Source organism: Cheilinus undulatus, linkage group 8 (genome assembly GCF_018320785.1).
Source record: "Cheilinus undulatus linkage group 8, ASM1832078v1, whole genome shotgun sequence".
Lineage (NCBI taxonomy): Eukaryota > Metazoa > Chordata > Actinopteri > Labriformes > Labridae > Cheilinus > Cheilinus undulatus.
In genome coordinates, this window is record NC_054872.1 from 26,668,132 (window position 1) to 26,683,344 (window position 15,213).

Genomic DNA, 15,213 nt, shown 5'->3' on the forward strand with positions numbered 1-15,213 from the left:
GGACAACGACCCAACATTCACAAGCAAGTCCACCTCTGAATGACTCAAGAAAAACTAAATTAAGGTTTTGGAGTGGCCCAGTTAGGGTCCAGACTTAAATCCAACTGAGATGCCGTGGTGTGACCTTAAACAACAGTTCATGCTGGAAAACCCTCCAATATAGCTGAGTTAAAGCAATTCTGCGAAGCAGAGTGGGCCAAAATTCCTCCACAGCGATGTGAGAGACTCATCACCAGTTAGCAAACGCTTGATTTCAGTTATTGCTGTCAAGGATGGAAAAAACAGCCATTAGGTTCAGGGGGGCAATTACTTTTTCACACAGGGCCAGATAAATTTGGATTATTTCCCGCCTTAAAAAATTAAATAATCATTCAAACACTGCATTTTTTATTTACTTGGGTTGTCTTTGTGAAATATAAAAGTTAGTTTGATGATCCGAAACATTTAAGTGTGGTAAATATGCAAAAACTCGGGCAAATACTTTTTTACGGCACTGTAGTTTACATGGCTGCTTTGTGAGCTTAGCCTTAGCTATGTAGCTATGTTAGAAACATAGCTAAGTTAGCTTTAGCAGCGTCAGCTTTTGCAATCCTAGCTAAAGCTAACCGAGCTACATAGATAACGCAGTTTACATAGCTGCTTATTGAGCTTAGCTTTAGCTGTGTAGCTCCATTATCTACATAGCTTACAGAGCTAATGGAGAATGTTTTCATAGAGGGTTAGCTTTTTCCTGTAGGCAGACTGTTTACTTGTGTTATTTAATGTTTTGTAATTAGGTTTTGCAGGTCAGGTTTTTAACTTTTTACTTCTGGTATCTTACTGTCACCCTAAGCCTGAATGGAAGTTCAATACGATTTTATTTCAAAGGTTTTAGCATGCGGTTCCGTTCTGTAAGATACGGCGTCTCAGATGAAAGGTCTGTGAGAGTTTCTGTCAGAGATGAAGAGTCTGCAGCCAGACTGTCCGGCTGTCTTGCATTTGTAGAGCCATGACTCTTATCAGAGTGGATTAAAATGTTCGAATCCAGCTTGTGGCCCTTTCCTGCATGCAGCTCCCCAATCTCTCTTCCCCGTTTCCAACTCTATCCACTGTCCTTCTCTATCAAATAAAGGTACTAAAATCTCAAAATAAATCTTTAGAAAAAAGAAAAAAAAACCTACAGGTACTTCCTGTTTCGTGGCAAACAAAAGACTACATTTTTAATGTGACTTGGATTTAAACTGACTTGTACAACAAATTACAACAAATGAAAAATAACCACACACATTTTATTTTCATGTTCTTATTACATTTGTGGAAAATTATTACATTTTTTAGAATATAATAAATCTTTGCAAATGTTATTGTTATTATGTTTGCAAGAAATTGTTCCATTACACTTGCAGTAGACGACTATAATCTCTGTGGGAATTTTTTAAAATTTTTATATTTATGGGATTGGCATTTGGAGTGGTCAGACAACTAGAAAGACAATATACAAGCTTGAGTAAATTTAAATCACTTAAAACCCATCATTAAACTACTAGAAAAACTCGCAAGATAATCTCTAGAGCCATCACATAATCTGACTAATGATGCTTCGTTCGTTAACGAGCTGGTGCAAAGAGGCGACTCTTTTAGGTGAACGGTGATATCCGGATCCCATTGGAGAGCTGTTCTACATTACACTACATTTTTATTATCATTAAAAACATAAATTTTGTGGTATATGATTGATTAGTAGGGATGATCTTTTCTCCATATTGCTCTACTCCAGGCACACTTAGAGACATAAGCTTAATGGCGTATCATTGTTTTATGTCAGGTGTGTCTTACAGCCCGGCTAGTAGGGTTGCATGGTATATCGAAATTTTTGAGTAGTACCAGGATTTCTTGCCGTGCAGTGCCACTCAGAAAAATATGGCTTTGATTCAAGTGGCCAGTAGATATTAAAAAGGGTGGGAGAGTTCCAAAATTTTATAATGCAATCATTAGGATTGATTCAGATGTAGATAACTTTACGGATACCAGAATTAAGTCTCCAATAGTCCTAAATGCACTACAGTATTTACAAATCGAATACTATGAGGTTGTAGCTTCCAAAATCAGCAGGTTTCAAGTTATTAACATGTAAAGATAATAAATAAGTTTGCTGCTGGCTGAGAATTAAATGGTAGCAAAATCTAGCAAAATAGCAGCAATAACTGTTTTTCCACCAATGAAACCCTTTTTTAATCCCTCTGTTGTTCTAGGCTGGGTAGCATATTCTAATTTTTGGAATTTTCAGCCGTCTATGGAAGAAAAAATGGGGTTTAGAGCAAATCTGTTTAAAGTACTGCAAAAAGATAAACAAATTAAGAGATATGAGAAAGTGATAAGACTGGGAAAATGCAAACAAAAAGACAATAAGGAGAAAGAAAGAACTGGGGTGGCAGTGTGTGAGGAGAGGAGAAACAATGGGATCATGGGAATAATTAGATAAACAAGTCAAAGGAGAGGAATGACAGAGATAGCAGAGAGGGTGAGGGTCTGACAGGAAAACTGAGAGAAGCACATTCCTTCTCTCCCTCCTCTCCTCTTCAAAACAGCAGCTGGGACAGGTGTGCTTTTACTGATGGTAGAAAGTGCACAAGCTGCTGACTGCCCCCCAGTGTGCTGTGTGTCTGTTTATATGCTGAGTGTGCACACTGTCTGGCTGTAGACTGCATGTTAGCAGAGACTTTGTTGTGTGTAATTACTGTGGAGGAAACAAAACCCATAGATCAAGATTCGCCCATAATGACAAAAATAGATGTCTGAATGTGCACATAGTGTTTGTGGGGAGAGGAGTATGGGAGTGTCCGTGTACGAGACAACGCGCTGTACACACAATCTGTATATTTCTGTGTTTAAAAGGATGTCTGCAGAAGAACAGAAGTCAGCTTGTGTGTGTTTGTGTGGTTTAAGGAGACAGTCTCTACTACAGGAAACAGAGGGATCCTGTTTGTGAGTCGTGCTCATTGTTCAGCTGATTACCCCTCCTCAACGCCCCCACTCCTCCACACATACTCATACACAAAACATGAGTCCCGTGCTACAACTTGGCTGTGAACCAAAGTCGTGTATGCATCAGCATAAGAGGCTGCGCTTTGATTTACCACGTCCCTTCACAATAAGCACAGTTTGTAATGAAGGGCGTGTCAGTCAGCCTTTTTGACTCCATGTATTGTCACTTCACAAAAAATGATCTCTCACTTTTCAACAGAAGAATAGACAACACCCAACACAGCCTTATCTTCTTCTGGACTCATCAGTTACTCATTTTTCTTTCTGCCAAACCTCCCTTTCCATCCTAAATGACCCAGTATATTGACAAAGTCATTTTATCTACTTCTTTGTTGTTTATCAGAGCAGGCAGGGTTGTGTTTCTAGTCATGGGCAGCCTCACTGTCTGCAGCGTTTTGTTCATGCTTTCTTTATTAATTAAGAATTTATTCATGTTATTGAGATGAAGTTTCATTTGGAAAAAAAAACTCATAGAAATACTTTCTAGTTCCAAATTTCACATTTTTTCAGTACCTCCAAATCTGCTCTTTCATTGTGTGCTCACAGTCTGCCAAGCTTATGCTGTCTCTTTGGGTTGGGATGTCAGTCCTTCAGCAGTTACAGCTTGAAGGTCCAAACTGAAACATTTTTGCAGCTACTGGAAGGAAAATTGTCTTTTTCTCCTTAATCTAGGTCCCCAGATGATAAAGCCTGCTGATTTAATTGTGCATCTCAAAAAAATAGAAAATGGTGTAAAAGTTCTTTATTTTCTGTGATTTACTTAAAAGGTTATACTTGTATAAATTCTGGATTCATTTCACACAAAGTGGACTATTCCAAGACCTTTAAAAAATTATCTTAATGATTATGGCTAATGGCTCACAAAAATATAAATTCCACTATCTCAAAATGTTAGAATATTGTAAGAAAAAAAAAAAATTTGCAAAGGTTTTCTCAGCCTTTGCCCACAGTGAAGCCAAAACTACCAGAAAAATTCTAATATTTAGTGAAGAGGAAGACAAGAGACACCAGAGTCAACAATAGAGACAAGCTGAAGGCTGCTTGGCTTCATGACAACCCAGCAGTGCCACAGACTGATTGGCTCCATGCCACGTTGTATAGATGCAGTAATAGCTATGTGTGAAAGGAGCTACAATCAATTATTGAGTGCACAAATGAGCATCATTTTCCAGGTCAACATTCCTGTATTATGTGTAGCTCTGTTGGACCAGCCTAAAACTCCACAAATGTATTTGTTTTAATGGCCAATATTTTTGGCATATATAGGCAGATTTATAGCCAGAATGTAAGCAGCGTCAGGAATTTTCATATCTGCTGATACCAATAATTCACTTTTTAAGCTAGTATGTGCTGATATAATGGCGGTACTATTACGTATCCCTAACAAATAATATTCTTTCGCAAGAACATTGTGAACATGTTTGCTGTCATTCACATCTAGCTCATTTACCTTCCCTTTCTTTTAGCTCATATAACAGCTAGCTGCTGGCATGGCTATTAGCTTGATTTTTGAGAGGGATCTGGTTGCAGACTAAATCTCTGACAACCACTCTCACAGGCTGTTCATCTGTGACACCATCTTTTCTGAAATGAAAAGACATGCTAAAATTTTAGAAATAAAGATTCAACTTCCCTTTAGGGTTAGGGCAAGGGTTAAGGTAAGGCTTAGAATATCAAAATTTAAAAACCTGACATGCAAAACCTGATAACTAAAACATTTCATAAAGCTGAGTAAACAGTCTGCGTACAGAAAAAAAAAGCTTGTCCTCTATTGAAAACATTTTAGGGCAGCAAACATAGCTTATGTTTCTCCGTTAGCTGTGTAATCTACATAGATACCGTAGCTATGTAGTTAAAAGAAAAAAAACAACTGCATAAACTATGCAGTTATGTTCTCTACATAGCCACATTAGCTTTATCTACTTTTGCTAAAGCTTACTTTGATAAGCCAATTAAGCTGCACTGGCTTATGAGGTAAGTTAACTGCATAGCTAGCATAGCCATGTTAGCTTTCGCTAAAGCTAACGCTGACCACGTACATTTTTCTGTATTGATGAAATGTTGCTTAGTCTGTAATATTTGTAATGTGGTTATTTCATGAATGTAATTGCTGTTCTTTCTTTGTTAATAAAAATGTATCATTTATATATGATTTATTATTAATTAAATAAAAAGCAAAACATTGTACTGGCAAATTACGGCACTTCTGTTATGAAACAGGTAATGTCTCCATCAGAGATGAATGGTCTGCACTTGGAGAGGGGTGGGGATTTTTGCCACATTACATCAAAACCCGAAGATCAGACCACAAAAAACATAATTGAAATGCTTTCATTTTGTCCCGCTTTTACCATTTCCCCTCTCTGTCTCGTTTGTTGATTTCTTCTGCTTTCTCATCTCTTCAAAAAGTCTTTTTCCTTTCTTATTTCACTTTTAACCGCAGCACATTTATCTCCCACCTTCAGTCCTCTCAGCTTTGCTCTTCTGTGCTACACTCCAGTTACAGCACAATACAGTGTTGTGTCTGTGTGTTTTCTGTCCAGGGAAGGCGCTTTTAGGTCAGGAAGAGAGGCCAGCGTAACACACACACTGAGGCACCCTCATACACACACACTAGGGATGAGAACCTCTGGCGTGGCCTTTCCCACCACTGCCCTCTCTGTATCAACATACTCACACAAACAAGCTCTTTCACACTGCTGCACCATCAAACAAGCTTTTGTCTCTTCTCCCACAATTACCCCAATCAAACACACATATGCACACACACCAACTTATCTCCACACATCTGCATGTAAGCTCATTACTGCGTCCAAAACAAAACCTCCACACTACGGCACAAATCTTCCCACTTCAAAGGTTCAAGTGCAGCTTTCTATTCTATGCTAAGCTAAAAAAATCTTCCATGTGTACCATGGTCAAGCAGTCAGATAAAAAAGTCTTTGTTGGTTAAGGTAAAAATTTATTTACATGGCACATTTAAAGACCTTAAATCTTTACTCAGCTTACTTACAGTCAGCTGATCAATTGCATAACATGTCCTCATACAGACAATAACACAGAGGCAAGAAGTCCCCTTTAACCATGAGCACCCACCAGTGAAGTAAACACCATTCTGTAAGCATAAGGTATTTTTCTCCTTTTTTCTATTTGATCCCATATACAAGTGCTTACAAAAAATAACAATATAAGAAGACAACATTTGATATTGGACATATGCCAATATAAATATCCTGTATAAAAAGGACATCAAATATATAGAAAACAATAATGAACAATAAATATATATTTACTGCCACCGATATGACTCAATATTCCCTCAGCACAGAGATAAAACATAAGTACCAACTCTCTAGAGGGGAAATTATTTAAACTCTCAACTAGATTACTCCACAAATGAGTACTACAAAACAGAAGAAATGTTTCTGATTTTAAAATAGCAGCCACAAATAACAATTCCTAGAAAATCATTGGCTAGTATGAGGAAAATTCAATCCAATTCACTTGATTGGGAAGAGATGGCTGACATGATCGAGCCAAAGGCACTTTAAGGTCATGAAGTGGCGATACTTTAACTCAGTCTGTTGAAGTTGTTAAAACGACCCAATATTTTCCCCTTACCATGTAACTGATATACCTCCAGGAAACATTGAAGTCAACGAAAACAAGCAGTCATCTTCAGTGGTGTCGTCCTGGCTGTTGTTTCTATGTAACTTTGCCTCTTCGTCAGATAAAAAAGAAGCCAGACATAAGATGGTAGAGATTCACTGCAGCCCTCTGTGAAGTCATTAACCTATCCCTTATACCCTCATATCTGCATAGGTTTATAGGATGGTGAGCTTTGATCGACGGATGCAAATCTCCTAAACAGATAAAATCTGATAAGGCTGGTCAGGATTCCTGGTGTGTTTGGGACCTGGAATGAACACAGACAGAAGAAAGAAAGGGCTTTATGTATACTAGCCAGCATTTGCCAGCATTTGAATCAGAAAATAGTCTTGAAAGTTGTTGACTCAGGTATTCATTTCACCGAGACTCACCACAATAAAGTAGTCTTCCAGCTGGAGGCCGTAGAGGACCCAGGAGGTGGAGGTGAAGAAAGTGGCTACAGTCAGAGGGAAGGAGAGGCACTGCACATCACCACTACGAACTATCTCCACCTAAAGCAGCAGAGACAGAGCAGGGCATCAAAAATTACTTTAAGAAACTTTTAAAATGCATTACTCTTTGGTTTTAACTTCATTGAGACAAAAGCCCTCAACTTTTTTAGTCATACATAAAACATAGCTGTAGCCTCAGTGATACCATCACTTTGTTCTGAAGCAGTTTTGTAATGCAACAATGGGTACGGCCATGTTGGAAATGTTGCCTTAAACTAATAGGGAATATCTCAAACTTAACTCTTTATGGGGCAAGGAACCATAGATGATCACTTCAGTTCAGGAGTGTTTCTGACTGAACAAAGGTTGCTGATTGGTTTTGGTACACTCTCATTACCCTCACATCTTTGGTTTAGTCAAAAAAATTATGTAATTAAACAAGTAAAAGCCATCTGCCAAGCACCAAACTGCAGACAGAGTTGGCAAGTTGTTGGGGGATGAAGTGAAACATTTTGCAACAAAGAAGCGGATTATTTCATAAGACTGTGTGCTTAGACAAAAACAGAGCTTAAAGGTTTATCAGAAAGACACAGGTGGCCAAATATGAACTAAAAAATGAAAATGTAGCTCTGTGCCTGAAGGATATAAGAAATGGCTAGATTTATAATAACATTATGTTGTCCATAATGTTTTGATGAGATGATTATTTGTCATTTTTGTATGTACAGTATTTATACATCTCCTAAATGGATTGGTTCAACTAGATCCAAAAGGCATTCTGCTCTGCATACAGTGATAAAACCCTTACAAAATTAGAAATTAGCAGAGAGGTTTAGAGTTAATTCACCTTTTCAACCCTATAATTGCTGTCCAAGAACACTGAAAAAAAACCCTCCAACCTCCGGAGGACCTCCGCCATTAGCCCTATCTCCCAATAGTGAAGAATCCTTTAAAAACATTCCTGATCCAGACGGTGATCTGGATCACTCCAAAAATCTAATTCGCTGATTACTGCCTCACTGGTGGGGTAGAGACACGGTGAGACAAAGCATTGGCTTCGCTACATGTGAAAGTCATGGCAGAGGGTGAATATTCCTCTATTCCTCCCAGCATTGTGAGTATTCGCGCTACAATTTGCTGTCTTTCTCTCTGTTACGCTCCGACTCGTCTCCTTGACCGGGCATGCATCTTTCAAACTCTATAAACTCCAGAACTTTGAATAAGTTACTCATGTCTACCATCTCCTGGTGTAAAGTGGTAACAGTGCAGCCCTATCTCCCAATAGTACAGAATCCTTAAAAAAATTCCTGGATCCAGACGGTCATCCGGATCAGTCCCAAAATCTGATCAGATCTTCCTTATGCCATTTCTGACATTTCCTGAAAATTTCATGAAAATCTGTCCATGACTTTTTGAGTGTTGTTGCTAACAAACTAACAAACAAACGAACAAACAAACCCATCCGATCACATTACCTCCTTGGCGGAGGTAAAAATCCTTTTATCTGGATATTTAACCCAAAATTTAGCTTAGTCCATGTGTACAAGTACAACCACAGTTAAGGCAGAGAGGGTCTTATGTGATTGGTTTGACATTGAGCCATCTATTTTATTGTTTGAGTAATGATGACAGGTGCCAACATAATGTGATGTGAACTTTAAGAAGGAAAACAGAATGTAACTAAGAGGATGAGCAAGAGAATAACAGGAAGACACAGATGAGAGGAATAAAGGCAGGAAACTGCAGACTGGAGGTCATTCAGAGCTGTACAACAGATGGAGGGAAGGAGGCAAACAGGATAGCAGGAGCAACAAGATGACACAAAGAGACAGGGAGAAATGAGGAATTATTACTCTGTTGGCAGATATCTGCACGTGCAGTGTACACCTGAGGTGCAGGGGACTCTAAGCTAGACTCATGCTGTTTGTTCAGTCTAACATAAGGTCAGGAGAGGAAACTACTGTTTCACTTTTTTCAAAACCAGATATGGTTTAAAGTTTTTATTGTGAGGTTTTTTTAAACTATGGAGGATACAGAAAACAGTTTAGTAATACCTTAAGGGCACTGAAATAATACTCTATACACCAGAAACTGTGTTATTACAGGTAAAATTAGCTCAAATTAATAAATCATTGTGGTTCATAATTATCTATTGTATCCTAAGTGCTCCATGAAAATATGCTTAAGCACTCTTGAGATAATGGACCCCACAATGTTAATGCAGCACTTAGGAATACAATCTGCTGCCAATGACTGGGTTTTAATGGCTATGATTTACACTTTGGGCTCAGTCATAACTCATAAATGTCAATAGTTATCCTCTTTAATCAGGCAATGTGTGAGTCAAAAAAAGCCCAAGTGGATCAACTAAATCTCTAACCAAAATAACATGATACTCATAAAGGAATAATATCTTTAAAATCAAAATATTCACTCGTTATCTATCAGGCATCAGCCTGATTTAATCTAGAGGTGCTACTAGTATGGAGCAGGCCAAAAATCTGATTGGCCACTTTTGAATCCTCAATTATAATTTGCTATAGCATTGTCAAAGTAGAACTTTGCACCTGAGACATCATCCGTTTACCTTTTTCAATCCTTAAAATCCTGAGACCTGAGCTTTTATGAATAAATTTTTAGATTTTCCCACTTATTTGGGATCAGCAGGACCTGATATTTAAAAGTTGTGCCTTGTCTTGAACAGGAGTTTGTTTTTTTTTTAACCAGAAATTTTTATTTATGTGTTTTTTTTTTTGTGAGTAATTTATATGCTTTTACTGTTATGTCAAATCCTGTAAAGCACTTTGGTCAACTAAGGTTGTTTTTAAATGTGCTATATAAATAAACTTTGACTTGACCTGACTTGAGAAATGATGTCCACAAATCTCAAGAATGTCCTGTTTCTGCAGAAAATACAGCACTGGATCAACTTAAGAGCAGATATTTTGGCAGTTGGCCAATTGTTGGGAGTCTTTAATCAGAAATGGTGTCAGTCATTGAAAGAGGGATGGGGGAGCCATTTTGATGATGGACCACAAGGACTAGTTGAGGCCAAGCATCAACAATATTTACACTAAAAATTCTGAATACCTTGGAAATGCTCCTTTCCAAAATCCAAACAAATCCCCTAAAATTTCAAATAATGTAGTCAGATCAAATTCAGATCAAATCCTCAAAAAAATTACCAATGGATTTCCCAAAGTTTTCTGAAATTGCAGAATTTTTTAAAAGCTAATTCCCCCTAACCTGGCATGCTAGATGGATGTGTTTCTGGTAAACCTATCATACACAGCGTTTAGGAAAGGGCAGAGGCTTTGGAAAAAAACTCAGAGGGTGATTAGATGAACATTCTCTCTGTCACATCTTTACAGGCCAATCAGAGCAACAAAACATGTGCCGTAGCCACTACCAAGAAGTAAACTCCATACAGAACAGCATCAGGCGAACCATGGCAACTGTAGACATTTCAGTACATGACTTTTTTCATTTTGAAAAGAAAACAACTCAGTGCTGTTCTTTATTCTTATTTTAATGAAGAAATTTTGTCAATTTCTGATAGAACTGGTGCTTTAGCAGCATCCACGCTAATGTCTTCCGCCATATCCAACTTGCTCCTTGCTTACGTAACGACTCTGCCGTGCCCTAAAGTACTGCCCCTTGTCGCTGCTTACTTTCTAACAGGGCCCAAACGGTTCAGATGGGAGCTTTGCAAGGTGGATTCACCAGTGAGAAACATGGAAACTGGCGTATCCATCTGCTTTACAAGGTTAAATTCCCCCCCAAACTTCCAAGGAAAATCTAAAAAATATGGAAACATGCTCCTGTAATATCCATGGAAAAACATGAAAATTTCCAAGCAAATTTCTCCAAAATATAAAAAATAATCCTGTAATTCCCACGGGCATATTTGACAGTTATCTTAAAAATCATAACTGCAGAAATGATTACTATGTTGTAGGGAAGCCAAAATGTATCGTGGACTACAGCCAACCAGTCATGTGGGGGTTCTCAAGGCTCCATTCTAAGACCCGTTTTCTTCTCTATTACATGATTGTATTAAGTAAAACTAAAGAAAAGCACAATATATGTTCTTACACAGATGATACTCAGCTCTATCACCAATAAAACTTAACAATCAGTCAGACTCTTAGCATAGAAGTGGTTCTCTTTGGCCCCACAAATGCCATCAAACAGGTCTCTAGCAGCTCTAGCAGCTTAGGTGATCTTTCCTCCATCATCAAGCCCCAGGCTAAGAATCTCATAGTAACATCTGACTCTAAGTTCATATTTGAAAGCATAGTTACTCAGTGGTTAAAACAAGTTCCTTTCAGCTAAGAACAAACGCAAAATTAAAACAGATCCTTGTTTTTATGATTGGAAAAAATGGCACATGCTTTATCTCGTCACAGTTGGACTATGTAATTCATTGTATTCTGAAATCAGCCAAGCATCCCTTTCCAGACTGCAAAACGGTACAAAACACAGCAGCAATGCTTCTTACTGGCTCTCACAAGAGTGTTTGCCTCTCTTCATGCGTCACGTACACTCGTGACTGATTTTAAGGTTGCTCTGCTTGTGTTTAAAGCTGTAAATGGCATGGTACTGTCTTACATATCTGATCTCCTCAGCCCTTATACTACCTCAAGGCCCTTTGGATCCTCAGACATAGGCCTCCTGGCTATCCCTAATCATAAACTTAGTAACTGTACTATTTTCCATTTAAACCTTTAAGCCATTTTTAGCCCTCATGTTTCGCCTGGACTTACTGTCTTAAAAAGCTTGTAAAAAATCAACCCTGTAGTCCACAGTCAAGGTAAAAAAAAATTGTTTTCTTTCAGGACAATCTGGGCTTTAAGGATATGTCTGCTGCAGCAATGTTACTCGAGTTTTTAAAAAGGTTATGGGACTATACAGACAAAAGAAAAAACAGATAAAAATCAAAACTTAAAGATTTTTATGTGTAGCTCAAAGTAAATAATAATGACTAAAACTTTTTTTTGCTCAATCATGTTCTTCCATTTCAAGCCGGGCACAGACTATATAATTTTCATCTAAATCAGCCATTATTTTTTGAGTCACACGACTCCCTTTGAAGTCGTATTGCAAGTCATTTGTCATGCTGTGTACAGGGGCATACAATGGCCGACCAGGGCCCGTCCCCAACGACCTGCTCCCGACTGGTTGGATGGATTTCTGGTATGTTTGATATTTTGGACTTCAGGCACTTCACAGTGCGAGCAGAATACACAACTTTGGGGTATTGTTTTCTTTTGTAAACCGTCAGACAACATCCTAAATTACCATGGCAACAGCTGGAATGACTTTCTGATGCTCTTACAGCCATGCTATGATAAAGGAAATAACGAGCAGGAAATATTCCTACCTGTGGACCTGCAGCTTTGGGCTGATTAAAGATTATTACATGTACTTACTCATGGACAAAAAAATTTGTCATGTATTGTAAAGGAAATAAGGGCACAGTAAAAAGGTAAATGATTAATAACACAGGGTGCAATGACTTTGGACTTGTCCACTTAGCTGTCTGTACGTTTTTTTAAACTGAAATCAAACATCATGGAGCAGTGTTGTATTTATTTTACATCACTGTGGCTGCAGGACTATGCTGCAGGGGCTTAACCAAAGTGTGCTGAAAAGGACGCCTCTATGGCTTGGGCTGACCCTACTCAAATAAGTGGGACTTTTAAAATTGTTAGTTTATGATGACAAACTGTAATATCAAACATAGAAGCATATCAAATTCTTCAATTTGATATGTGACACAAAAGATAGGAGTGTGTGAACAGTTGATCCCCATGTGCTGCTACAAAAACAGCTGTTGTTTGATCATCTACAGTAAACATGCCATATATCAAACCCAGCCATTTTTTATTAGTCTGTAAACACTGTTATCAGTATCGCTCTAACGGTTACAACTTAGATCTCAATGCTTTTTAAAAATGGCTTCACCTCATCGAATTAAATCCAGTGTTTTTGCTTATGTATGTCTGTATGTAATGTGTAAAGTGCATACGTGCTGTAGATTACCAGGTCTATGAGCGGAGACAAATACATGCTGACTGTGACCACGCTGCAGGTAAGACCGAGCTGGCTAAGCCGAGTTTCTCCCTCAGGTAGATATGTGGTGAAGTAAAACCAGCCACAGGTGAGCACCCCGCCTGCTGCTAACGTCTGAAACATCACCAGCCTCTGAAACATGTACACAAACACAAATTTGCTTAAAGACTGATGTGCAAACATATTCAAATGAAGCCAGAGCCAACTTCAGCGGCCTCAGCTCACCTTCTGTTTTGTGTACTGAAGATACATGAATATGTAGAGAATCTGCAGCAGAGCTCCTATGACATTCACCAGGATGATTGTCTGATCGGTCTTCAGGACACCATAATACAACCAGCCCAGGTTACTATGGAAAAAAGACAAGCATAAGAGGAAGCAGTGCCTTTGAAATGACCATGAAGTCTTAGAACCACACATATACTCACTTAAGACACGTGGTGAGGAAAGGCAGAAACTGAATATTATCTGCACTTTTGGTTTCTCGCATCTTCTTCAGGTCGGTCCTACAAATACAAAAACAATAGACAAGCTTAAAAGGTTAAAATAATGTCCATCTGTTTGGACATTCCTTCACCAGACAACATTCCTGCAGACCTCAAGGTAACATACAGAATGACATCGAAATAAAAATATCTACAGGGTTTAACTGACGGCTTTCAAGTTTTCTCAACATTTTTTAAATGAATATGAGGAAATGAGGCTGAATGCATGAAAAAACCAGCGTTTAAACTTACAGTCCAGTCGAGAACATCCCGACTGTAAACACGATGCAGGCCCATGATAGCAGCTGCAGCGAATCCATAGAACGAGAAAAATTATCTTAAGACCACACGCTTTTGTGCTTTACGTGCAACGTGTGCTTGAGCTCGCGGATGCTTTAACTGCATGAACTTAAAGATAAATAAAGTGCGATGTGACACCTTCCTTCTCTGTATTTCCGTGTATGCAATCAGTGTACACAGCGCTGCTGTGCGCTGATTGGCTACGCGATGAGAAGGTGGGGGGCAATCGTTCCAATGGGATGCTGAAACGACAGCGGACGTCGTGTATTGCGTCATCACGTTGAAGGAGCTGAAAAGTTGAAAGCTGGCTGGTAAGAGTGTGGAGGCAGAGGGAGACAGTTTAGTTGATCAAGAATACTTTGGGAAATTTGAAAATTTCGAGGAAACTTGGTGGTTTGAGGTACAAAATACAAAGAGAAAGGAAAGAACCGGCTTTTAAAGGCTCCTGCAGTTTTAAACTTCGGATGATTTGAAGGATTCTACTAATTTTAAATATTAGGCATTGCTATATATACTGTGTGTATATATATATATATATATATATATATATATATATATATATATCATGCCCTATTTCCCTATATGGACAAAAGTATTTGGCCAAACCTATTAATTATTATTGAATTCAGCTGTTTCAATCAGACCTGTGGCCACAGGTGTGTAAAATCAAGCACCCAACAATGCAGTCTGCATTGCAAACATTTCAGATGAAATTAATGGGTTGTTGAAAAGCTAAGTGACTTCAAACATGGTACTGTGATGGATGCCACCTTTGCAGTAAGAGGGTTTGGGAAATCTCATCTCTGCTGGATATTCCACAGTCAACTGTGATATTACCAGAAATTGAAGTATGTAGGAACAACAGAAACTCAGCCAAGCAGAAGACCACGTAAAGTCATCATTAATGTTTGCATAAAACTGTGTGGCGGGAGCTTCACCGAATGGGTTCCCATGGCTGACCAGCTGTATGCAAACCTTACATCATTAAGTCCAATGCCAAGCATCAGATGGAGTGGTGTAAAGCACACCAATACTAGACTGTGGAGCAGTGGTAACATTTTCTGTGGAGTGACGAAACCGATTCCTCTGTTTGGCAGTCAGACGGGTGAGTCTGGGTTTGGCGGATATCAGGAGAACATTGCCTGCCTGACTGCACTGTGCCAATTGTGAAGTTTGGTGGAGGATGTATAATGGTATAGGGCGGTTTTCAGTGTTTGTGCTAGGCCCCT

General features: G+C 38.7%; 1 protein-coding gene across 1 annotated transcript; it reads right to left on the minus strand.

Annotated features, from left to right (window-relative positions):
* Positions 1–5,978: 5,978 nt before the first annotated feature.
* On the minus strand, positions 5,979–14,170 carry slc50a1 (solute carrier family 50 member 1). The gene is made up of 6 exons (XM_041793811.1): positions 13,937–14,170; positions 13,628–13,705; positions 13,425–13,548; positions 13,170–13,331; positions 7,065–7,184; positions 5,979–6,940 (listed from the first exon to the last, which is right to left on the minus strand). Exons 1-6 carry the CDS (start codon positions 14,002–14,004, stop codon positions 6,833–6,835), a joined length of 660 nt encoding a protein of 219 aa, XP_041649745.1. The 5' UTR covers positions 14,005–14,170; the 3' UTR covers positions 5,979–6,832.
* Between the last annotated feature and the right edge of the window lie 1,043 nt (positions 14,171–15,213).